Genomic DNA, 24570 nt, shown 5'->3' with positions numbered 1-24570 from the left:
GAGCAGCCTAGCCATTTGCCAGTCCATTTTTCTTTCCAATTTTTTTTTTTTCGGCTGGCCCAACGGACTGGATAAATGGTTTTGGCGGGCCGTATTCAGCCCGCAGGCTGTAGTTTTAGGACCCCTGCTTTAGAGTCTCCTGAAACAAAAAATAATAAATGCACATTTTTATACCTGCAAAAAAAATGTGCATTTATTATTTTTTGCTAAAAGGTGAACTTATCCTTTAAGTCAGTGACTGGGAACAAGCATTAGGCCTTTTACACACGGTACTGATGTTTGAGCATCAGCATTTCTGGGCGTAATTTCAGCATTTTTTTGGGTATTTAGCGTTGCGCGCATATGCTCATACAATATATTCTATAGGCAAAAATCTATAAATTTTCAACATAATTATGCTCATATGCACGTATTCGCACATATCAAGACATACCAGCGCAAATTACTGATTGGGAATGCAGACTTATTTCCCTTTTTTTTTCCTCAGGAATACACACTTGTTTACGAGTCTGTGTGGATAGGCACATTGCAAACAATGGGCTGCGTTTTAGATCGGTAAAAAAACAAAAAAACAAAAAAGGCAGTACTGTACTTTTTTAAGCTGCAATGTGTAAGTGGCCTACAGCTTCTTAACTTTTAAGGTTCCATGCACACTGGTTTTGAAAAAACAAAACCACACAAAAAAAACAAAACAAAAAAAAAAACCACAACGTTGCTCCTAGGGGAGTTTAGCATTTTGCCTGTAGAGACAACTAATGTTATCCTATGTGTGCATGCACATTAGGTAGTCTAGAGGTGTTTAAGCTCAACGTTTAGAAGCAGAAAAAAACCCTGTTTTGCGTTTCTGAGAGCGTCTTTCTTGCAGAAACAAAAAAAAAAAACGCTCAACGCTAGTATAAAAACTGCTCAAAGTTAGCGTTTTTTTTTTTTCATGCCAAGGGCACTGGCTTTTTTAAGCCAGTGTGCATGGAGCCCAAATCTATTTCAAATCAAGTGACTCAAAGTACTGCAAAGATGCCGCATAATGAACAAGCAACTAACATTTTCAGAAATATGGGTTGGTTCAGCTTCTTGTCCCTGTCTAAAATCTAGTCCACCCTTGCTAGAAAATAACAGAAAACATATCTTCTGCCTTTTAAGGAGGTAGGAGATACAGTAAGCAGGCTAGGGGAGTGCACTATGTTTAAGGTCCTGCAAATATCTTCTTCAGGGTAAGGGTAACATCTGAGACCAAAGGAGCTCACCAGATCTCCAGAGCAGGAAAGACCACTATAGGCTCTATGTACTGGGTAAAATCTTACAAGAAAGGGATGGTAAAGTACAGCCTTAGATTCCCTAACATGGACTACCATCACCCACCTGCCTGCATTTTTCACAAATCCAATGTCTGCCAAGACTTGCTGACAGATGTCACAACGGAAGCATTCAGGATGCCAGCTGTTATTCATTGCTTTGATAACACGGCCAATGATGAATTCACCTGGAAATGGATGAATAAGCCAAAACATATATTTATTAGTCTATACTGAACAAAGCAAACAAACATGATCTGTGTAAAAAAAAAAAAAAAAAAGTGGGATGTTTGTACATATTCTTGAAGTCCATTGAGTGACACAGGAATTGAGAGACTGTCAAGTTATACTGCTTCCAACAGGAGGATTGGACACTAAAACAAAAACTTGTGGGTCATCCTAGTATAACACCTTCTACTGCCAGCATGCCTCAGCTGGCAAAGCAGTACTAGGAGCATAAACACACCTGAATGGACTCCAAGAATTGATTTTACAGTAAATCCTATTTCCTTTTCTCGTCCATTGAGGGACTGAGACTGTAGGGACATCTAAAAACAGGCCAACTGAGGGGTAGGCAACAGCAAACAAACACTAAACAGAACTGGAGGCTGCCTGTAGCTTAAAGAACTGCCTGAAGGACCCTATGCCCAAAGCAGACATCAAAAGAGGCCTAAACCTCTACCTGGTGCCTGGTAAAAAACTTAAGAGTGTGAACAGAAAACCAGGTGGCAGTCTTGAAAATCTGGAAAACAGTTGCTTCATGCTGAAAATTGCAAAAAGCACTCACTGATCTAGCAGAGTGTGCTTTGCCACGAACAAGGTGGAACCTGATCCTTGAGACCATAGGCTTGGATGATTGTCCACCAGAGCCACTAACAAATGGTGAAACAAAAAGCAGATTGCCCCTTTATGGGGACTATCATGAATAACAAAGAAAGATTCAGACTCTCATGGTAGCAGTAGCTGTGAGAAACCCAAATCCACCACAATAAGATCCAGACAGACAATAGAGGGACATCTCCTGTTGAACTGGAGTCAGACAAAAAGGAGTAAAGAACAATGTCCTGGTTTACGTGAAGAGCTAAACCTACTTTGGAAAGGAAGCCCCTGTCCCTGTGTAAGACCAGAAGGGGTTAAGGATAGGGTCACCAAGCTCATACACTCACTTCACAGAGGTGACTGCAATTAGGAATGCAACCTTGTGAGTGAAAGGTGATATCCCTGACCGATTCAAACTGAAGTTTTTGAAGTCCCACGAAAGCTAAGTACAGATCCAAAAGAATTAAAGGGGAGTACACAGGGGAACCACACTGGAGACACCCTGTACAAAAGTCTTCAAAAGAATGGGAAGTCATCGGTTTCTAGAACAGGATCATAAGCACCAAGATCCCTTGATGGTGCTCAGGGTCAAAATTTGGTGAAGGTCCATTTGAACAAAAAAAAAAAAAAAAAAAAAAGAAGATGTAGTAAGCCTTCCATGTGTGGTGATAGAAAGTCTACTTCCTGAAAGGCCTAACTCTTGGTATAGTGCGGATCATGGATTTAGAGATGTCCTTGAGACAGCTGAATGAACAGATCAGAATTCCACACCTAGTTGGGTCAGTCTGAAGCTGTAAGCATCCCTGGAGTGCCTTCGATCTCGATCCTATGAAGCAGCCAAGGAAGGAGTTTCAGGGTGTACGCATTCCATTCACTTCTTCTGTTCGAGGACCCCTGTACCTGTAGACAAACCTGTCCAGTTTGATGTTGAAACTGAAGACCAGGAGGAGACCATCCTGCTTCCCCCCCAACTGCAACACAGGTCCTGGAACAGCTCCAGATGTAGGATACATTCTCCAGGTCTTAGCCTGCTTGCCAACTTAAGTCTGGGGTGTACATGACAGAGAAATCTGGAACACTAGTAGATGTAGTTCTACTCAGGAAATGATCCAATCTACCATCCGATCTACCTGTCTTACAGTGGCAAGACTTTTGGCTCCTCCGTGATGACTGATGTACATCTGCACTGTGATATTTTCTGCCTGAATTTTGATTAAATTATCTCCAGGCAGGATGGTCCACTGCTGTAGAGACAGCAAAACTGCCCAAAATTCCAGAATGTTGACTGGGATATGGGACTCTGAGGAGATTAAGTTCTCTGCATCTACAAGTTGCCCAGGACTTCTGCACAGCCAGACAGGCTGGCATCTGTTGTAGCTTTGAAAAGAGAGGAAGGAAAAACTTCCAATTCCAGAGCTGAGCCACCAGCATGGGATAACCTGGCATTGGGCCCAGAAAATTAAGTGACTTGTCCCATGACAAAAGAATGTTGCATTGTGGAGGTCTGCAGTCAAACCAAGAAAATGGAACTGCATTGAAGGAAGCTACTATCAGACTTTGGACTCTCATACAAAAGCAGAGTGCCGTTAGTTTCCTTGGTGAAGAAGCACTCTGGCCTGAACGGTGGGGCTTGACTCAGATTCTGATTCAGCTATGATTTCTGAAGGTCCAGGATCCAATCAAATTGCTATAATGTCTGGACAGTTAAAGCTATGTTATCAGACAGAGCCTGCACCAACTGGGAGGTTGTTTAAAGTGGAGCTCCACCCAAAAGGGGAAGTTCCACTTTAAGACCTCGTCCCCCTGCTTTCTGTTGAGGATTGGCATCTTTCGGAAGCGGGTACGTGATTTTGACAGGTACCTGCTCTCACATCCACTGCGATCCCCTAGTTTATCGGAAGCGGAAACTGTCCTCCCTCCCCGTAGTCTTTTGGGACATGTGACCGTCCCAGAAGGATATGGGAACTATTTACAAGGCGCAGCACTGCTTGCACACCCGGCTGTGAATCCACAAGCTGTCACAGCTGGGTGCTCAAACTTAAGATGCTGGCGCCAGGGAGAGAGGACAGCCGGTGGATCAAGGGAAAGGCAAGTGTCTGTTTTTACAAAGTCAGGAGCCACAGTTTGTACCTGCTGACTTATTTTTTTAGATTTTGACTGGAGCTCCACTTTAAGTATTTCACAAGAGCACAACAGCGCCAATACTGGTTTCAGTGCCTTGGTGAACACTGGAGGTGCAGATGAGGTTGAAGGGCAGGGACACAAACTGGCAGTGTAGGGGGCCCACAGCAAAAAGACTACAAATCACTGAAAAGATAGGAACATGCAGGTACACATTCTTGATGTCCACAGAAGCCATAAAGTCTTCTTGGCGAAGAAGGCAATGATAGACTTTATGAATTCCTTGGTCAGGCGATTGGGAGTTTATGACATTCCAACTTAGATCAGCAGTAACCTCCGTGTGCTCTTTACACCACATTATTTTATTATAATTAATTTCCTTATTTAATAACATGAGCCTATTACAAAGCAATTTACAGAGTAAGGTTTGTATAAATCTCTTCCAAAGCAGTTTACAATCTTTCTAGCATACACGGTAGAGGTAATTTTGGGTGGAAGTCAAGTAATCTACCGGTATGTTTTTGGACTGAGTGAAAAACTGAGCAACCCATGAAAACATGGAAAGACCATGTAAACTCCATGCAGACAGTGTCCCAGTTTGAATGTAAGCACCCATATCATGCTAGTGTTGTTATAAAGCAAAAACACTAAAGGAAGAGTAACATTTAATGCTAAAATTAAGAATTCAGAGTCAATTTCCATTTTACCTCAGAAAACCATAGAGACATAAGAATTCTTACTTACCGCACTGATGGCAGCAGGGGGCGAAGAGCATTTGGAAATCATGTTCACAGTACTTTCTCCCCTCAAACTAAGGAAACATAATTGGATTTCCACCATCAACACAACAATGATAATATTATGTAAAATGAAATAAATATTTAACAGGTAAACAGTGGTCATTATAATATTTTGCAATTACGGTTCCTCCTGAGGTTGCTACGGGTTCCTCTTGAGCAGTGATCTCCATTGTAAATGGTCATTTCTACAAAGACCACAATTTCACAGTCTAGGTTTCTTTTCTATTTACTTTATTCTTTTCAAGAAAATTATTTCAAGGGTTCCTCTCGGGTAAAAAAAAAGTTGGGGTTAGAACTGATTGATTGTAGCACATTTTAAAAAATACTGTTTTATATAGAGTGGTATATCAAGCAATACATTATATATGAAAATTATGCATGATTTAAGACAGAAATGTTTCTTACCTTAAACACCATTGGGATTTTAACACCTAATTTACAAAAGTTTTTACCTAGCTGAAAAAATGCTGGTCTGGCAAGCGCTGACAAATGACAATGCATCATTTATTGAGGTTTAGAGATTTAAACTTCTAGTGGCAATGGTTGCTTTTAAAGAACAGGTCTGAACTGATCCACAGTCTTGTTATAACCCTGTTGCTGCATTAGCAATTTTGTCGTACACATTTTCTATTAAAAATAAAAGACTGTGAGGGTGTGTCCTAGCTGCCGACTGGAATGGCCACTTAGTGCTGAGCTCCTCCACAGCCACGGGTGACAACAGCGGCTCTCAGCAACCCAGAGTGCCATTTCCATCTCCACGAGGGAGGACAAGATAGTGGGAGGGCTCATGACTTTGTACCACAAAAAAAAAAAAAAAAATCAGGCCCCTGGACCGTGCCACCTCACGAACTTCTTCATGCAGTCAGGGCACAGGAACCCACAAGATGGTGCCGAGGAGACACACATTTCCCCCCACCACCACCACAGACACAGGGAGACCCAGCCCAGGAATTGCTCTCTAATATGGAAGATGCTGCTCCAGACCTCTCACCCTCTACAGCAGCAGACAGGGGTAACAGAATGGCAAACTCACCTCCCCATAATCCACCCTCTGCCAAAAAATACCATTGGGCCAACAGAGAGGGTGTTACCTCAGATCAACATGCACAGTATATACAGAGCCACTTGCTAGCTTCCCAGCTACTGATACTCCTGCCACTGAGGCCACATTAACAGCAATGCTTCTATCCCTCCAAGCTGGCCTGCATGTGGAGCTGCACTCCTCTCTCTGTCTCCCAACAGATTGGATTATATACAGGACCGCACAGAGAACCTAGGGTCCCAGATGGGTGAAGTTGCTAAAGCCCATGATGAAATGGCCGATGCACATGAATCGCAAGCCGAAGCGATACGCAAACTCCAATTAAAAGGTAGCGGACCTGAAGGATCGCTCCAGATGCAATATTAAACTCGGAGGGATACCTGAAGCTGTCAAATCAGGAAATTTGGTTCCCTATCTGCAACAACTATTCTTGAAGCTTATCCCCAATCTCACCGCGACAGACCTCCTTACGGACAGAGAACACAGGATCCCTAAAAACTGTCCCACCTCCTTGATGAGGTTCCTCGGGACATTCTCCTTTTATGTGGTAAAAATGGATCCTAATGAGAAACTCCTTAGCGCTGCCAGATCCATTTCCTCCCTTCCCACACCGTATACGGGAGTTGCCCTACACAAAGATCTCTCTGTGGAAACTTCCCAAAAGGAGAAAGGAGTTTGCTCCTATTACTGTGGTGTTGCGGAATCGCAACATTATATATCACTGGGGTTTTCCCCCTAAACTCCTAGTCACGTACCATAACCAACAGAACACTATTTCCTCCCCTAAAGATGGCTTCAAGCAGCTGCACAACAGGGGCCTAACACAATCACCCCCACCACATTACCCATGAAAGGAGCCATCTTCCAGATCTACTGCACCCTAAAGAAACACTGATCGCAAGAGCCTATGTGACCTGAGCCCTACCTGCCCCAGTTTTTCCTCCCTCAAGGCAGGCCTGCTGGTTTTCTTCTGTTTTGTTTCATGTTTTGTCCTCACTACTCTGTCACCTGAGCAGTGGAGAGTAATGTTCTTGTTTCTAGATCTTCTTTCTGGTACTGTGTGAGTACGCACTCTTGGCACGAAGTGTGTTATACACACACCATTAGGCTGCATTCACACTTGAGAGTTTTGTAGCTTGCAGCTCGAAGTTCCAAAAACGCTCAAGCTCAAACTGTTCACATGATCAGGTGTAAACAGGCGCCATAGAGAACAACTGATTTTTTAAGTTGGAGCTTTTTTTGGAGCTTTGAGGTAAAAAATTATCAAGTGTGAATGAAGCCTCACAGAGAATTTCATTACTTGTTCTGTTCTTCCAGTTATTTGTAATGGTGTATACTGCATTATCTTATTTCTGGGTATCGCTCTGTACTCTCCTCCTGTCCCCTTTCACAAAGGCTATACTTTCTTTGCAGTGATTGGTCTCCACCTATTGCTACCACTGCCAAGTTTAGCTCCTGATGGCGCTACATATTACCACAGTTAACGTAAAATGACTTAATAGTCCCTTTAAAAGATCACATCTATGGAAAGAAGCCCTAACGCAAAAATCTGACAAGAGCACTTTAAGCAAGGCAAAGCCCCTCTGTGTCTTCACAGCCTCTTCCCACACACCTTCTTTGCAAACGCCCTTAAAACAAGGGAGTCATGATAGCTATATGAAATCTATTTCTCTCCAGCTCCAGCATGTGGAATCTGTCCCCTCTGGCAGGTACATTTTGAATGCCATGCTCAATAACTCGTAGCTAACATTTACTCACCAAACACCCATCAGAGTAAATTTTACAAGTTATTAATGAACAAACTCTCCACTTAATGACATAATTGACCATACCCTTGACACCACATACACAGACTACGGTCTACTGCCCTTTCCTTGCTAACGTAGATAGAGGATTTGTATGACCCTTGGCGGTGTATGCACGGTTCGGAGAGGGATTACACCTTCAATTCTGAAGCTCAGAAGTCCTATTCTAGGATTGATCTTTTCCTGATGCATAAATCCATCTTACAGTCTATTTCTCATGCCAACATTGGCCTAATTACATGTTCAGACCATGCTCCAGTCACCATTTCGTTATCACTCAGGTCAGAATTCCTGAAACATACCTCCTGGCATATGAATACGTCCCTTCTCTCCCATCCTGAGCATCAGGAAAAGATTAGGCTGGAACTAGAGTCATTCTTCGAACATAACACTGGTTCTGTAACAAATGATTCCCTCATTTGGAATACACACAAAGCATATATGAGGGGTGTTTTCATGAAGCTGGGGGGCCAAGAGAAACATGTACGTGCACGGAAAGTTAATGAATTTTTAAACGAGATTCATAAGCTCGAAAGGACCAACAAAGCCTCTCCAAACAACTCCGATACGGCTCTACTGTGTAAACTTAGAGAGGGGCACCGCACCTACCTGCAAGCTTCATTTGACTAGTATCTCAAACGCCTTCGCCTGACATGGTATGCCCACGGTAATAAACCTGGACCTTTGCTAGCTAAGCAAGTGAAATGCAAAGTGGCATTATTCAAAATGCCCTACATACACACAGCCCAAAGCCAGAAAATATGCAATCCTAAAGACATTGCTAACTGCTTCCGTGACTTTTACACAAAATTATATAATTTAAATGACTCTCCCATAGAACTTACCACTGACCCTGCTCAGATTACTCAATTCCTAGCTCCGCTTCAGCTTCCCACTCTTACCGACGCACAATTGGCGGACCTTAATGCACCCTTCTCTGACAAGGAAATCTCGAAAGCAATACACTCACTCCCTCTACACAAAGCACCTGGACCAGATGGTTATTGCAATGAATACTTTAAACTTTCACCACTGTCCTCACCCCACACTTACGCAAATCTTTCAATTACATCATGTCCACTGAAGACACCCAAAAAAAATCCCTAGAAGCAAATATCACCATCCCAAACTCTGGTAAGTCACATGACAACCCTGCAAACTAGTGCCCCGCATCGCTCTTAAACACGGACATCAAAATCTACACAAAAATTCTAGCCTCTCGTATATACCTTCATTTATTCAGCCTGATCAGGTGGGGTTTGTCCCACGGTAACAAGCATCTGATGGCACCAGGAGGCTCCTTAATCTCATACAATGGGCAGAGCGTCATTGAACGCCTTCTCTGCTTCTGTCTCTAGATGCAGTGAAGGTGTTAGACAGGGTGCATTGGTCCTATCTCAAGGCCATTTTTCAGAAATTTGGCTTTGTGGGATCTATCCCTAAAGCGGTCCTTGCTCTATACTCTTGCCCCTCTGCCAGAGTACTGACCTCAGGCGTAACATTAAGCCCCTTCAACATAACCAATGGCATGAGACATGGCTGCCCCCTCTCCCCACTAATATTTGCAATGGTAATGGAACTCCTAGCGGAAGCAGTTCGCAACCACCCAAAGATCTCAGGCGTGCAGGTGGGTGCGCTTTTCCACAAAATCGGACTTTACGCAGATGATGTCATGCTATGACCAATCATACCCAATCTTTATGAGCTGTTAATGACATTCGGTCAAATCTCCCTATGTAAAATCAACTGCTCCAAATCTTGTATACTAGGTATCTATATTTATCACACCACTTAATCAAACTTATCGAGCTCGTCCCCCTTTCCAAGGGCCCCAGCTTCATCTTTTACTTACCTTGGAATACAACTATCAGTTCCTTCCAATAACACCCTCCATATGAACCTTGAGATCCTGCTTAGGAAACTACGAGACCTCTGCTCTAACTAAAATTCTGTCCCAGTTTGTTCGTAGGCTGGAAAAATAGCACTCTCCAAGATGTACCTCATGTCCCATATCCTGTACCTCTTCCAAACTCTACCAACTACATTTTTGGCTTCCCAATGGGCCACATTTCAACGTACCCCAAACACTGTCATATGGGATTGCAAATGCCCCAGACTGAAACACTATTATGTGCACCACAAAATCCAATGCAGGAATGGGTGCACCTGAGGTGAATTCTTATTACAAAGCCATCTTATTATCCCAAGACATACACATTTGGTGGACCTGCCTGGGACTGTATTTTGGAAGGATGTACAAACCTTAATAACTAACTTAAATTGGTATGCCTTGAATATTATCACCGCAAATGGCCTTGCTGGGGCTGGCATTAGAAAATTGTCCCAGACATTACCGTCCCACTTTAACACACATCTTCATAGCAGCTCATTTATCTATTGCCCCTAAATGGAAAGATAGTGCTCCCCCTACCCTACCACAAATCATCAGCACCCACAACCAACACATGGACCTGAAATACGTTTGCTAAAGCAAATCTAACTACATCATAATTCTTTATGAATGGGGCCCCTGGTTAAAATGATACAAGGGTAAATAACCCCATATAACATGACTCCTTTCCCTATCCTAAGGTGCCCTTTGACTTGATAATATCAGATCCCGCTCCCAGCAACGCAAGGTACACCAAGTTATACTACATCCACTTTTTTATAACTCGACGAATAGCACCTCTATGAGCCACCTTCTTTCTTTTCTCCTTTCTTTGCTTTTTCGAAGTTCTATCTATCCCTACTCGATACCCAGACTAGACCCTTTAAGTTTATTATATAAAAATTGTTAAACGGTATTACAGTAATTTAATGTAACCAGAGTTTCTTTATACACCTTGACCATTTTGTTAAATCATTTTCTTCTATTCATTTCCTTTTAAAGTCTTCAATAAAAAATGTTAAGTAAAAAAAAAAAATAAAGAAGACGGTACTGTGTTGAGTAAATAGATACCAAATATGCCAAGCCTATAATCTTTATACGCCAATTTTACAGCCAGCAGAAGTACAAAGCTGACAGCACACTAAGAATCTGTAAAAACAAAACAAACAAAAAAAAGAACACCACAACCTATTTGGGCCTATGCTTGTTTACACCCTTTTACTGTTGCCACTGTAGTTGTTACTACTTATATTGGTTTGTCAGAAAGAACTATGATTTGTATTTACATCTTTTTTTCCCAATTCTCAAAATTACAAGGATATAATAAAGTGGAATTTTTTCCCAGCAACCGACAGACAGTATTAAAAACCACTATAGACCATCTAACCCTACCAACTTTAGCCAAAAACCATTTTATTTTTCTCTAGTTTTGAATAAAGTTGTGCTCAATTTATCATGCAAGGTTTTACTACTGGTCCATTATGGCTGCTACAGTGGAACCATATTACTAAGCCCAACTGAATGTTCAAGCGATAAGCAGATCTTATTCTAATGAGAAGATTGGTCCCTTCTGATGAGTCAGTTCAATTTTACTGATGGGTTGTATCAGGTTCACAATGCTGTCTCACTATGACAATTATGGCTTAAAGTGTAATTCCAGTCAAATTCCAACCAAGTCTAAACCTATTCCCCCATTCTAAGACTTTTCTTATCTACCCTGTGAAACCTATTTTGAAGCTGCTCTGGTCCAGCCACATTATTGTGTCCCAGCGCCAGCTTCAGTGTAGAGGAGAGGCAGTAACAATGGCTGCAGAGCATGGGTGGTGACATCACCCATAGACTTACTATGGGGCAGCCATTGTCGGCTGACCCCCCATGCTGAAGCCGGCCCTGGTACCCATGCATGTGACTAGACCGGAGTGGCTTCAGGATAGGCATTTATACACATCCTTTGTTTCACAAGGCAGATAGAATAGCCTGGGAATGGTAGCAGCCATAGGTTTAGCAACAGTAAGACATTAGAATTTGACTGGATTTACAGTTTAAGTGTTGAGCTGTCCCCAACAACAGAAAGGTGCCAGGCCAGGAACATCAGTGCAGTTTGTATTAAACAGGTATAGACAAACACAGAGAAAGCAACATAATTTTGCCCCTGTACAAATCTTTACTAAAACCTCATCTGGAATATGCAGTTCAGTTTTGGGCACCAGGTCACAAAAAGAACATTGGGGAACTGGAGAAAGCACAAAGTGGTGCAACCAAACTGATAAGAGGCATTGAGGAGCTCAGATATGAAGAAAGATTAAAGGAACCAAATTTATTCTCTCTTGAAAGATTAAGGGGGTTATGATCAACATGTATAAATACATAGATGGTCCATATAGTGAACTTGGTGAGGAGTTATGCACTTTCAGATTATTAGAGACAAATGGGCACTCTATGTCTGGAGGAAAAAGATTTAACCTTCACAGAAAGGCTTCTTCACAGTAAGAGCTGTGAACATGTGGAATAGACTCCCTCAAGAACTAGTTCTGGCCAGCTCATTAGGTGGTTTTAAAAAAAGCTGGATGCACTCCTAAATACACAAAATATAACTGGATACTAAAATGTAGAGGTAATAACACCAGGAGTAGTTGATCTAGGGAATATCCGATTGTCTTCTGGGGGATCCGAATGGAATTTTCTCACTGGAGCGAACTGGATCATGCTTTAATGTTTTTGTTGCATTCCTCTGGATCAACTATGGGTACAGAACAGTGTATAGGGAGAGGTTTTTTTTTTTTTTTTAAATTGCATGAACTAGATGGACTAGTGTCTTTTTTTCAACCCGACTATGTAACTATACAATGTAATTAAGTCCAAACTGACTGACAAATTGGTCCTGCATGGGTCCAAAATGTTGCACTACTCTGATGTGATCTTTCTCCAATAAAAAAAGAAAAAAAAAAAATTTAGACCCAATTGAGAAATCAAAAAAAAATGAAACAAAAAAGTACATTGTGTTGTGTATGCTCCAGTATCCAGCTGGTGGTGGCTGCAGCACCCCAGTCCTTTTGAGAGCACAGTCCAGGAACATGTGCGAAGGGAATGTTGACTCATCTGTTGACTATGTCATTATGGACACCTTACCTCATAAAAAAGTCCCTCTGGAAACTGCTGAAAGCACTGCGCACACACAAAGCACTGTTCATGGTACAGCTCTCCATTGCTGTTCACAATCTTCTCTGCTGGAGCAAAGCCAGAACGGCAGCGCTCACACATCGCATTTGCCAGAGCGTTTGCCATGTTGCTACAAGAAAACACAAAATGATGGCAAGTTAAAAAATACACTTGCAAGCCTTGCACTGAACATTGTTTTTTGGGGGGTTTTTTTTGCATTTATACTGTGCAATCTGAAATTCTACTGCAAATAGCACCTACACATTCGGGGGCAGTCATTGCATATCACACTGAGGCCCACACATAATGCAACGCTCGCATATATGTGGGTGGCTTGAAAAAAGGAGGAAATGTAAATTTAATGCTCACTGCTGTAACACAACAATACCACAACAGCTGCAAAACACTTAATTCATAATTTTCATATATTCAAACAAATGTTGGTTGTTAATCCATGCAAAAATAGGTCTAAGTGCACATTTTATTTTATTTTTTTTATGATGCAAACAAATGCTGTAGGCAGGTCTTTCCAAGCCAACTATGTAGAATGCGGATGTAAACACAATGGATTTTACAAATAAACTGAAGGATGTAATAAAATGTCTCTTAATATGAGTACAACAAAAGGCAAAAAAACCCCAAAATGTTCTCATTGCATGTGCACAAGTAATATAAAGCGAATACTATGCATGTTGAAGTGCGACCTTCACAAACTAGTAAAAGTATCACTGACACTTAGATAACATCTAAATAGAGTAAAATGGTGTCTAACCACTAAATCGCATTGTAATGGTCATTTCCTTTTGTCAGAAACCAAGCAAACATCTTTTACAGACAATAGAACGCTGCACTAACTTCACAATGTGCAGATTTACAACACAGAAAGGGAAAAAAAAAAATTAATTCTACTAATTTTACGTGATTGACAGACAGTGCTATAAGACGGACAGAATCAATCCTGTCACCCCTAACCTTACCCCCCCTTCCAAGTCTGTGAACCAGAGTTACAATATGGCAGATGCTAGTGAGGAAAGCGGTAAAGCATGCAGGGAGCTTAAGCATACAATGTAAAACAAGTTTATAGATTTCTATATCTGAATAGTAATTGTTACACCATAAGGTAATGGCACCTTTAAAGCGTTAAACCTTGTACACACACGATGAGAATATAGGATGAATGCTAGTCTCATATCGAAAGTGAAGAGGTTATTAAAGTCGGGAAAATTCTTGTACGACAGAATAAAAATTCAGAAATGTAGTAATGTATTGGTATTGTATTTTCGGACGAGAACTGTACTGATTAGCCTCTTTAGCGGTCTGATTATGTCCATATTTCTGTGCTCAAAGCGGTACATTTTTTTTGCATGTATATATATATATATATATATATATATATATATATATATATATATATATATATATATATATATATTTTCTTTTTTTTTTTTTATTGTGGGCCTGTAATTTTTAGGAATAACCCACTGAAATCTGTCCAAACAAGAGTCTAGTAAACATTCCGGGTATGTTACAATTTGAAACACAAAATCAGAAATTATAATTTAATAAATAATCATAAAAAATAATAATAATATAATAATAAATTTAATTCAATAATATAATCAAACCAAAAACACTGAAATTTGAAATATAGCGCCAAGTTCGAACATCACTCAGTAAAGTCGCAAAATCGTTTTCAGTGTCTGATGACGAATTTCCCCACGAATCATTATCACTCAATTCTGCAAGTAGTTCTAATTTACTATCGCTGTTCTCTAGCTGGTATAAAACCGATTTTGACGTAAAGGGACGCTTTTTGGATGCCATGGACATTTTTCAGTTTCCAGGTAGAAAGAACAGTAAAAATGCAGGCAGGGCACAGGACAAAGCACTCGCTGTGAAATGCTTTGATACAGTAATGTTTTACTATGCGATTTTAGTGTATTTAGTGAATGTCACTTTTACAACTTTCAAATTTCCCACCAGTTCCGTCCCCGTACGTCCCGACGTTGCAGGGGACGGAACCCAGAAGACAGATGCCGGCATCCGCCGGAAGACATTGCTGGAGGCACTGCAGGGGGGACATCGCGGGAGCGCAGGACAAGGTAAGTGGAGAAGAGATCCCGGAGCTGCAAGGTATTCCTGAGTGTAGGTCAGGGTTACCGCTTGTGGTGCTGAAACTTTACCCCGAGCTACACTCGGGAATACCGCCAGGGAGGTTAAACAAAAATTGTATGATTTGGTATCGTACGAGAAAAAATTCTCATGCGTGTCCCTTCAAATAATTTCGGACAAAAGCTGTGTACTAACAAATCAGATTATTGTACGATCGCTTCGAAAGCAGTATTTTTGGTACGATTTTCTAATTTTGTGTACTAGGCTTTAGTTCAATGAAGTACTTCTATGAACAGTTGTGACTAATACACATGGTGCATTTTCATATGCCAAAGTTTGGGTGCCAACCCTTTGAGAATGCAAACCAATATTCAAATGGATATTTTTAATAAAGCAGTGCAAAAGGAATAATAAGCATAGGGCAGCCACCAAGAACAACCACTCAGGTTTAAGCTTTAGGGCTAATTCACACCAGCTACTTCATTACAACACATTCACAAAAGCGCAGCACGGCTCATGCATGCGCAGTAGGAAGCCAGCTATGAAACTGCTAGGACTCGCAACCGACTTCCATCAGTAAACATGCAGATTTGTTGACTAGTCAGTGCGAAGCAGTGGATTGCCACACACCGAACTGTGGTGGAGAAAAGTACAGCCCTGGCCAAAAGTTTTGAGAATGACACAAAAAATAATTTTCACAAAGTCAGCTAGATCTTGTCGTCAGATGTTACAATGGTATACTGAAGTATAAGTGTCAAAGGATTTTATTGAAAATTACATTAGGTTTATGCAAGGAGTCAATATTTGCAGGGTTGACCCTTCTTTTTCAAGACCTCTGAAATTCGCCTTGGCATGCTGTCAATCAGCTTCTGGGCCACATCCTGACTGATGGCAGCCAATCCTTGCATAATCAATGCTTGGAGTTTGTCAGAATTTGTGGGGGGTTTTTTGTTCACCCACCTCTTGAAGATTGACTGCAAGTTCTCAATGGGATTAAGGTCTGGGGAGTTTCCAGGACACAGACACAAAATTTCAATGTTTAGTTCACCAAACCACTTAGGTATCACTTTTGCCTTATGGCAAAGTGCTCAATCATGCTGGAAAAGGCATTGTTCGTCACCAAATTGTTCTTGGACAGTTGGGAGAAGTTGCTCTCGGAGGATGTTTTTGTACCATTCTTTATTCATGGCTGTGTTCTTAAGCAAAATTGAGAGTGAGCCCATTCCCTTGGCTGAGAAGCAACTCCACACATGAACGGTCTCAGGATGCTTTACTGTTGGCGTGACACAGGACTGATGGTATCGCTCACCCTTTCTCCTCCAGACAAGGTATTTTCCGGATGCCCCAAACAATCGGAAAGGGGATTCTTCAGAGAAAATGACTTTACCCCCCAGTCCTCAGAAGTCCAAACCCTGTACCTTTTGCAGAATATCAGTCTGTCTCTGATGTTTTTCCTGAAGAGAAGTGGCTTCTTTTCTTCCCTTCTTGACACCTTGCCATCCTCCAAAAGTCTTTGCTTCGCTGTGCGTGCAGATGCACTTACATCTGCCTGCTGCCATTCCTAAGCAAGATCTGCACTGATGATCCCCCGATCCCGCAGCTGAATCAACTTTAAGAGATGGCCCTGGTGCTTGCTGGACTTTCTTGGGCACCCTAAAGCCTTCTTCACAACAATTGAACCTCTCTCCTTGGAAGTTCTTGATGATCCGATAAATGGTTGATTTAGGTGCAATATTAGTAGCAGGATTATCCTTGCCTGTGAATCCCTTTTTGTGCAAAGCAATGATGACTGTACGTGTATCCTTGCAGGTAACCATGGTTAACAGAGGAAGAACAAAGATTTCAAGCACCACCCTCCTTTTAAAGTTTCCAGTCTGTCATGCTGACTAGAATAACAGAGTGATCTCCAGCCTTGCCCTCGTCAATACCGACATCTGTGTTAACAAGAGAATCACTGACATGTCGTCAGCTAGTCCTTTTGCGGCAGGGCTGAAATGCAGTAGAAATGTTTTTCTTGAGATGAAGTTAATTTTCATGGCAAAGAGGAACTTTGCAATTAAATGCAATTCATCTGATCACTCTTCATAACATTTTGGAGTATATCAGCCATTGCCATCATAAAAACTGAGGCAGCAGACTTCTTGAAAATTAACACTTGTGCAATTCTCAAAACTTTTGGCCTGGGCTGTACTGCAACACAGTACTTTTTTCAGCGCACACCATCTGTCACACCAGAGACCAGGCATTTTACCTTGTCATGTTGAGGGACTGGGCTGGAATATCTGCCCAAAACAGTCCCACCACATCTGGTGTGAATGTATCTAAAAACCTGTTGTTTTTTTTACCTTAAAAAAAACAAAAAACAAATAAAAACCCCAAAACTTTTCACCTATGCAAGAACAGGTTCATGTACCCATGTTGGGTAGATATTGCTGTTTGTATCCCGGTTTTGAGATTCACCCTCTCTATTATAGTGACTATTCTCACCATGACTGAAAGCAAGGGACATTCCAAAATACCAAGTTACCTCCAGAACAAGAATAAAGGGGAAAATACTTCAATGTGGACACTTGTTCCAGTGACAGCCATCTTGGATAGTATTTCCCTCTTTTTTGAGAAATTTCCTCTCATGTCTTGTCCTGAAGACATAAGAGGAAACCTCTCAAAGCTGAGTAAAATCCTCTCTTGGACAACGGTCACCAAAAAAAAAAGAAAAAGTCCCCATCGAAAGACTCTCCCTTCTGCTCTGGTGACAATTCACATTTTTGGCTTTCCTTCACTTTCAGCACTGGTAACAGTGGTCACCAAGACAAATAAAGTGAATCTCACCAGTGCGGACACCGGTGTGGATACTGCAACAACGTGAGCATTTGTTCATCCTTCTGCCTTCATGTACTTTAAAGCTGAACTCGGGCCTAACTTTAGCCTTGCACAGTTGCATAGACTCCTTTGCACTGAACGTACTCTAAGGCTGGCCATACATTATACAATTTTCTGTCCAATTTCCTTTAGATTTACCTTCAACTGTGTAGTGCAAGGGCCTGCCTAATTGGATACAACTGAAAGTGTTGTTTGGGTTTGACCTCCTATTATATGATTTTTGGTAAATCTAAAGCAAAAATCTCAAGAAAATGAATAATGTATGGTCAGCCTAAATCTCATTACATATTGATGCAGAAAGTCAAATACAGCCCATCTCATTTCCTGGCTGGAGGATGTCAAGCATAATCTAGCACTTTCCTCCCTAGTCTTACTGCCCCTGTCCCTTTCATTTACTGGATTTCAACTCTTGCCATCATGGAGGCTCAGCACCACAGGCAGTTTCCATGCAAATATAACATGCCTAAGAACACCCACTTTTTCAGACTGATCTCCAACCATCCAGGCATTTTGGTATTTGCACAACTCCTCCCAAGATTCATCCTGGCAAGAATACATCGCCAGCTTATGCAAATGTGTTTAACATTCTTTTCAAATCTATGAATAAAAATCCTAATATTTCCTTTTCAGTTTACACCACACTTGAAGAGTTATTGTAAAGCAAACAGTGACATAACCATAAAAAAGAAGTACAAAACCATGGCAGAATTGCAAGCAGGAAAATAAAAAGCAAATGCTGCACTGTAAGCAAAGATGCCACAAAAAAAAAAAAAAAAAAAAAAAAACACACACACACAAAAAACTTTGGACACTGAAACAGGCGAATCATCCTTTTCATTTGTTTAAAAAGTGACAAACCAGGAAACTTTAATTTCTCTTCTTTAGGTCTCAAACTGTACTTCACATAGTATAAAGACCTAAAACCACAGCTATACAAGCCATGTAAACTAAACATCCATGGCATGCAAAGCATTTTTCCCTCAATGACTTCCATAAAGATTACTTTGTGCATTTTTAGCAGTCTTCTCTGTAAACAGTTTAAAATGCTACCATGGGATGGAATTTTCTTTTGCAGAGCAATTCTTTACACAAACATTTTTTACTAGCAAAATAGACTTAGCTTCGCTATAAAGCTCTTCTCAAACTGAAAAGCCCTTGACCCAAATGCTCCACCTACACATCCCATCATCCAACAGAACTCATCAGTTGATTACAACAAATATTCCTTTTAGAAATCCAAGGAAGAAAAAATTTCCACTTACAATCGAGCATAGAAGTCACAAATTTCTTTGTATACTTTGACATCACTGCGTCTCCTCTGCAGATTTGAGACTGGTTTTTCATCCTCTCCACCACTCTCCTGAGGGACACAATTGCTATTGACTTCCATAGGAGGCAGCTCCCCATTCTCTGGAATATCAGGGTGTAACCTGGACTGAACTTCCATCATTTTTACAAATCCACAGTTAGATGTAATACAGGGCTCATCCAGGCAAGAACAAGTGTTCCACACTGTACTCCAGGCTACTCCAGTGTCAGACTGACACAGTGACTCATACAAGGATACATTACAGCGCTGCCCACATTCCTCAGCACAGATTCCAACTAAGGCTGTGGAGTAGAAAATACGTCACTAATGATAGGTGGGACTCAGCTGCTTGCTGTTGATGTTAAAAATTCCATTCCCTCCAAAGGGTGGAAGCCTGGCAGTAAAAAAAAGTAGCTCAAAAATGGTTTATAGCCCTTCCTGGAGATGACCCTGATTTTATGCATTCCTACATTTCTCTTCTGAATTTTAATATAAGCATGCACAAAACAATTACACAACACAATGTTGCCTACTATGTTAAGTAATATTTATATATGTTGTGCTCAGTATAAATGTATATTTGTTAAAATACAGATTGTACAAGCCCTCCTCAATACATATAAGCAGCAGCCTATATAGCCAATAATGTCTGGCCACCCGTCACCAATGCACAGACATAAACAAGAGTGCTTGGCACACCCAAACATATTTAATGGAAAGACCAGCACAGAGTGGTGTTAAAAGAGGGGCTGGCATCTGTATCAGTACAAAGCATGTCTCTCACTGCTGGGAGTTGACCGAGTACTAAATTCATGTGTACAAGTGATCACTGACTTGTACATTTGGAAGTTTGAACTATAGCTCCCTATCTCTAAAACAATAAGTAAAAACTAAAGGATCACCACCCTGACTATACAAAAAAGTATGCCGAAAAAGAAAAAATAAATTATGTGGACTTAAGGAAGAATTCTAGGTGGACAATGCGATGGCACCACTCAGCCTATCCACTGCATCCAATTATAATGCTTTGACTTTATTGAGAAAATGCAAAAAGGGTTCCTGGATTGGTGCCCATGCCAAAAGGCCAATCTTCTCCATTCAGAATGCAGCAGGCCAGCCGCTCGGCATGTGACCAGAAAGCAGGTGGAGATCCCTGGTGTAGCAATGTCTACTTCTGTGGTTTCCTGCATTTAGAGCAGGGGTGTCAAACTGATGGCCCTCCAACTGTTGCTGAACTACTACAAGTGCCATTATGCCTCTACCTGTGATTGTTAACGGTCAGCCTTGCAATGCCTCATGGGACTTGTAGTTCCACAACTACAGCTGGAGCGCAGCCAATTTGACACCTGTGGTCTAGAGGGATCCCACAAGTATGGTATAACCACTTGTCCCCTGTTCCATTGCAACTACTACGGTCACCGTCTTGTTCTATCCTTCACTCTAACTCAGATCTTCAATCTCTCCCTTTCTAATAGCATCTTCCCCAACTCTCTAAAACATGCGCTAGTCACCCCCATACATGCCTCACTGGACCCCACCAATCTTAGCAACCCAAGACCCATCTCCTTACTCCCTTTTGCCTCCAAACTCCTTGAATGTCTAGGTTTACAACCGGCTGAGCTACCACCTCATTGAGAATAACCTTCTTGATCCCCTTCAGTCTAGGTTTCGCCCACATCACTCCGCAGAAACTGCTCTCTTAAAACTCACAAACTACTTACAGCTAAAACCAATGGTCACTATTCTGTACTCTTACTCTGGGTCTCTCTGCTGTCTTTGACAAAGTTGACCATCTTCCTCAAAAAACTATTTACTTGGCCTCCGTGACTGTACTCTCCCCATTGGTGCGAATCTTACCTATCTCACCATGCCTTCAGTGTCACTTACAACTCTACTTCTTCCTTTCCTATTCCTTTTACCGTCAGGATCTCCCAAGGTTCTGTCCTTGGACCTCTCCTATTCTTGATCTACACTTCTTCCTTGGGTCAGCTGATAGCTTCCCATGGTCTCCAACACCATTTCTATGCTGATGAGACACAAATCTATCTCTCTACTCCTCAGCTCACCCAATCGGTTTCCTCACGTATAACCAATTTACTAACAAACATATCAGACTGGTTGTCACACCACTTCCTAAAACTCAATCTATCCAAAACTGAGCTCATAATATTTCCTTCACCACGTGCCTCTTCCCCTGATTTCTCTGTCAGGATCAATAGCACCACTATCAACCATCCCCGTATGGCAGGGGTACACCTGGATTCTGAACTATCCTTTCAGGCACACATCCTCGACTACTGCAACTCCCTCCTCATTGGCTTACCATTACATAGGCTATCCCCCTTCCAGTCCATCATGAATGCTGCTGCCAGGCTCATCCACCTTACCAACCGTGCAGTGTCTGCTACCCCTCTCTGCCAATCCCCCCACTGGCTTCCACTCGCCCAAAGAAAAAAAAATTCTAACAACTTACAAAGCCATACACAGCTCTACCTCCAGCTACATCACCAACCTGGTCTCAAAATAGGATATCCTCCCAAGACCTTCTGCTCTCTAGTTCCCATGTCACCTCCTCCCATGCCCGCCTCCAGGACTTCTCCTGAGCTTCTCCCATCCTATGAAACTCCCAACCCCAATCTGTCCGGCTATCGCCTAATCAACCCACCTTTAGATGATCCCTGAAAACCTCTCTATTTAATGAAGTCTATCCTGCTTCTAACTAGGAAACTGCCTTTTATTTCCTCCATCAGCTCATCCCTCACAGCTATTGCCTTTTGTATCACTCAACCCTTCCTCTTAGATTGTAAGCTCTAACAAGCAGGGAGCTCTGTTTCCTCTGGTACCAAATTGTATTGTACCTGCTATGTCTACCTTCCTTTTGTAAAGTGCTGCGCAAACTGTTGATGCTATATAAATCCTGTAATAATAATAATAATATGGAAAATCTGGAATTTAAAAAAAATACGGTTTTGGTTAAAACATTTTTTTTTTAAATCTGGACAAGTAGATTGTCATGAGGGACAAGTAGATTGGGGGCCCCTATTTTTAAGTAGCTTTTTTAAAAAATTTCCACACCCCTGGTGTGTGTGTGTGTGTTACAACGAAATTAAAATTCTGGTGTCAATACCGAAAATTCAGAATGCATGTGGCAAGAACCGAAATGTCTGCGTATGTGAGGAGGCTCCAAACTTTTTTTTTTAATCTATTTTCATGTATATATTTTTTTTAACTTATGATTTCATTGCTATCACATAGGGGACCAATAGTCCCCTATGTGATAGCATATGAGTGACAGGTCCTCTTTGTAGGGGGTTGGGGGCAGTGTGTGCCAGGAGGGGGCATGAGAGGAGCAGTGTATACGGAGAGGCCCCCTCACTGGCTGTCACTATATGTCGATGTCGATTTTTAAATGCACTTGCTGGCTTTTTTTTCTTCTTCACTATAGCTCACAGAATTAGCTGTCACTTTCCCCTGAGCTAAAGGAAACTGTTACTTTTATCTCTGGAAAGAACCTAAAAGGAAACATTGTTTCTTTTGGCAGGGAGGAAAGTGACCGCTAATTCTGTGAGCTATAGTGAAAGGAAAAAAAAAAAGGCCGGTAATTACATTTAAAAATGGTCACTATGGTCACTGACATAGTGACAGCCAGTCTCTGTATACACAACTCCTCTCCTGCCTTTCTCTGCCACCCCCCATCTGCAGTATACACAGTCTCCTGTATCGGCAAAAAATTTTTCCTATCGGCAGAATGCCAATAGGGCTATTTTCGGCAGATATGTTTTGGTGTCTGAAATAAATAATTTATATATAATAAATCTCATATATATATATATATATATATATATATATATATATATATATATATATATATATTCTCACACATGTTGGATCTGTAGAGAACATAGCCTTAGAACATTGAAGTGGTTGTATAGGCTCAAGGTTTTTTGCCTTCATGCATTCCCAAATACTTACCTGAGCCCCATCTGTCCTGGGTCTCTACCTCCTCATTGGCTGAGACAGAAAGCGGGAGCTATTGGCTCCTGATGCTGTCAATCACAGCCAGTCAGCCAATGAGAGGGGCGGAGCCAAGACATGGCTCCCTGTGAATGAACACACGGAGCAGTGGCTTGGGAACACGTCTGCTCGGGTGCCCCCATAGCAAGCTGGGAGCCAGGAGCGCCAACAGGGGACCCAAGAAGATGAGGATCCAGGCTGCACTGTGGAAAACCACTGCACAGAGCAATAACAACATCTTTGTTTTACAAAAAAAAAAAAAAAAAAAAAAAAGAACTGCTTGTTTAATTTTTTGCCCCATTCACACAAAATGAATTTATATGAAGCTTCTATGGAGGAAAATCTATATAAATTATTTATAAACACACCTCTAGGTGTATCATTATTGATAAGTACACACAAAGAGTTCTTGAGGGTCAAATGAGTGTGCAGCCCAAAAATGTATCAAATTTGCAGCAATTACATTATGAGGCCTTAAACCTAGATTGAAACATTAAAACCACAAGATATACATTTTTTTCATCCAGTCCTGACTTTATATAAAAACTTGCCATAAAACATTCAAATCTTTCTGAAAAAGAACTAGGTCGTTTGGGTTTACATGAATGCAAGACAGTTCTTAGACCAAAACACCGATTGTTGTTTGATAGCATGCTAGAAAACGAAGCTAAAAAGCGAACAAAAAAGATACAAATCCAAAAAAGGTCTTTTCCTGTGCAGTCCTTATTACATTTTTAACTAGTATTCAATCAGATAATCAATATGAACACATACCATACGTCATGGCAATCAAAGGGTCAAAACAAGTTGATACAGTGAATTTGTTTTACAATTAAAAAGGCATTCCTCCCCCATTATGACCTGGCTGTTTTCTGAGCCCAAAGATGAAAAGGCAACAGGTGATCTCCCCTGCATTTAAAGTGGAAGTCCATGGGATTTTTTTCTTTTTGAAAAGTCCACTGCTGGTTACTACAGAAACAGTTTTATTTGTGCAGGATGTTACGTACAGCGATCTTCTTCTGGCATCACAAAAGAGAATTCTGGCTTTTGTACAGTGCAGGGATCATGTCACTTACACTCCATTTCCTCTCCCCTAATCCATTCACAAAATGGCTTGTATTTTGTGGATTGCAGCCCCTTTCAATAGCATACTTGCAGTTAATGCGCACATACATAAGTAAATTGCTATTATACAGCACATTAAAGCGGAGTTCTGGCATAAGAAAGAAATGATTAAAAGTCAGCAGCTACAAATACTGTAGTTGCTGCTTTTTAATATAAGGACACTAACATGTCCAGGTGTCTGGCGATGGCCACACCCGAGCC

At 41.3% G+C, this 24570-nt stretch overlaps 1 protein-coding gene and 1 long non-coding RNA gene across 7 annotated transcripts in view; one reads left to right on the top strand and one right to left on the bottom strand.

The window, feature by feature from the left end:
• LOC149459385 (uncharacterized) overlaps nt 1-24570 on the top strand; it is a 199138-nt gene that overhangs the window by 19341 nt on the left and 155227 nt on the right. The gene's annotated exons all lie outside the window — the stretch shown is intronic.
• The window catches only part of LIMS1 (LIM zinc finger domain containing 1), a 128287-nt gene that overhangs the window by 14981 nt on the left and 88736 nt on the right, over nt 1-24570 (bottom strand). For 4 of the 6 annotated variants that reach the window (XM_089681281.1, XM_089681282.1, XM_089681279.1 and 1 more), the window contains exons 2-4: nt 12900-13059; nt 4977-5043; nt 1360-1480 (exon numbers count right to left, since the gene is read on the bottom strand). In XM_089681281.1, coding sequence (XP_089537407.1) covers nt 1360-1480; nt 4977-5043; nt 12900-13059 — 348 coding nt within the window. Of the gene's footprint in view, nt 1-1359; nt 1481-4976; nt 5044-12899; nt 13060-19183; nt 19473-24570 lie in introns of those variants that run through there. The other 2 variants (XM_089681278.1, XM_089681283.1) reach the window with 2 other exon arrangements.

This window comes from Staurois parvus, unplaced genomic scaffold (assembly GCF_062004578.1).
Source record: "Staurois parvus isolate SC_StPar_1 unplaced genomic scaffold, SC_StPar_1.0 ptg000262l, whole genome shotgun sequence".
Lineage (NCBI taxonomy): Eukaryota > Metazoa > Chordata > Amphibia > Anura > Ranidae > Staurois > Staurois parvus.
The sequence above is the reverse complement of the archived record's forward strand: the minus strand, read 5'-3'. Positions and strand labels throughout refer to the sequence as shown.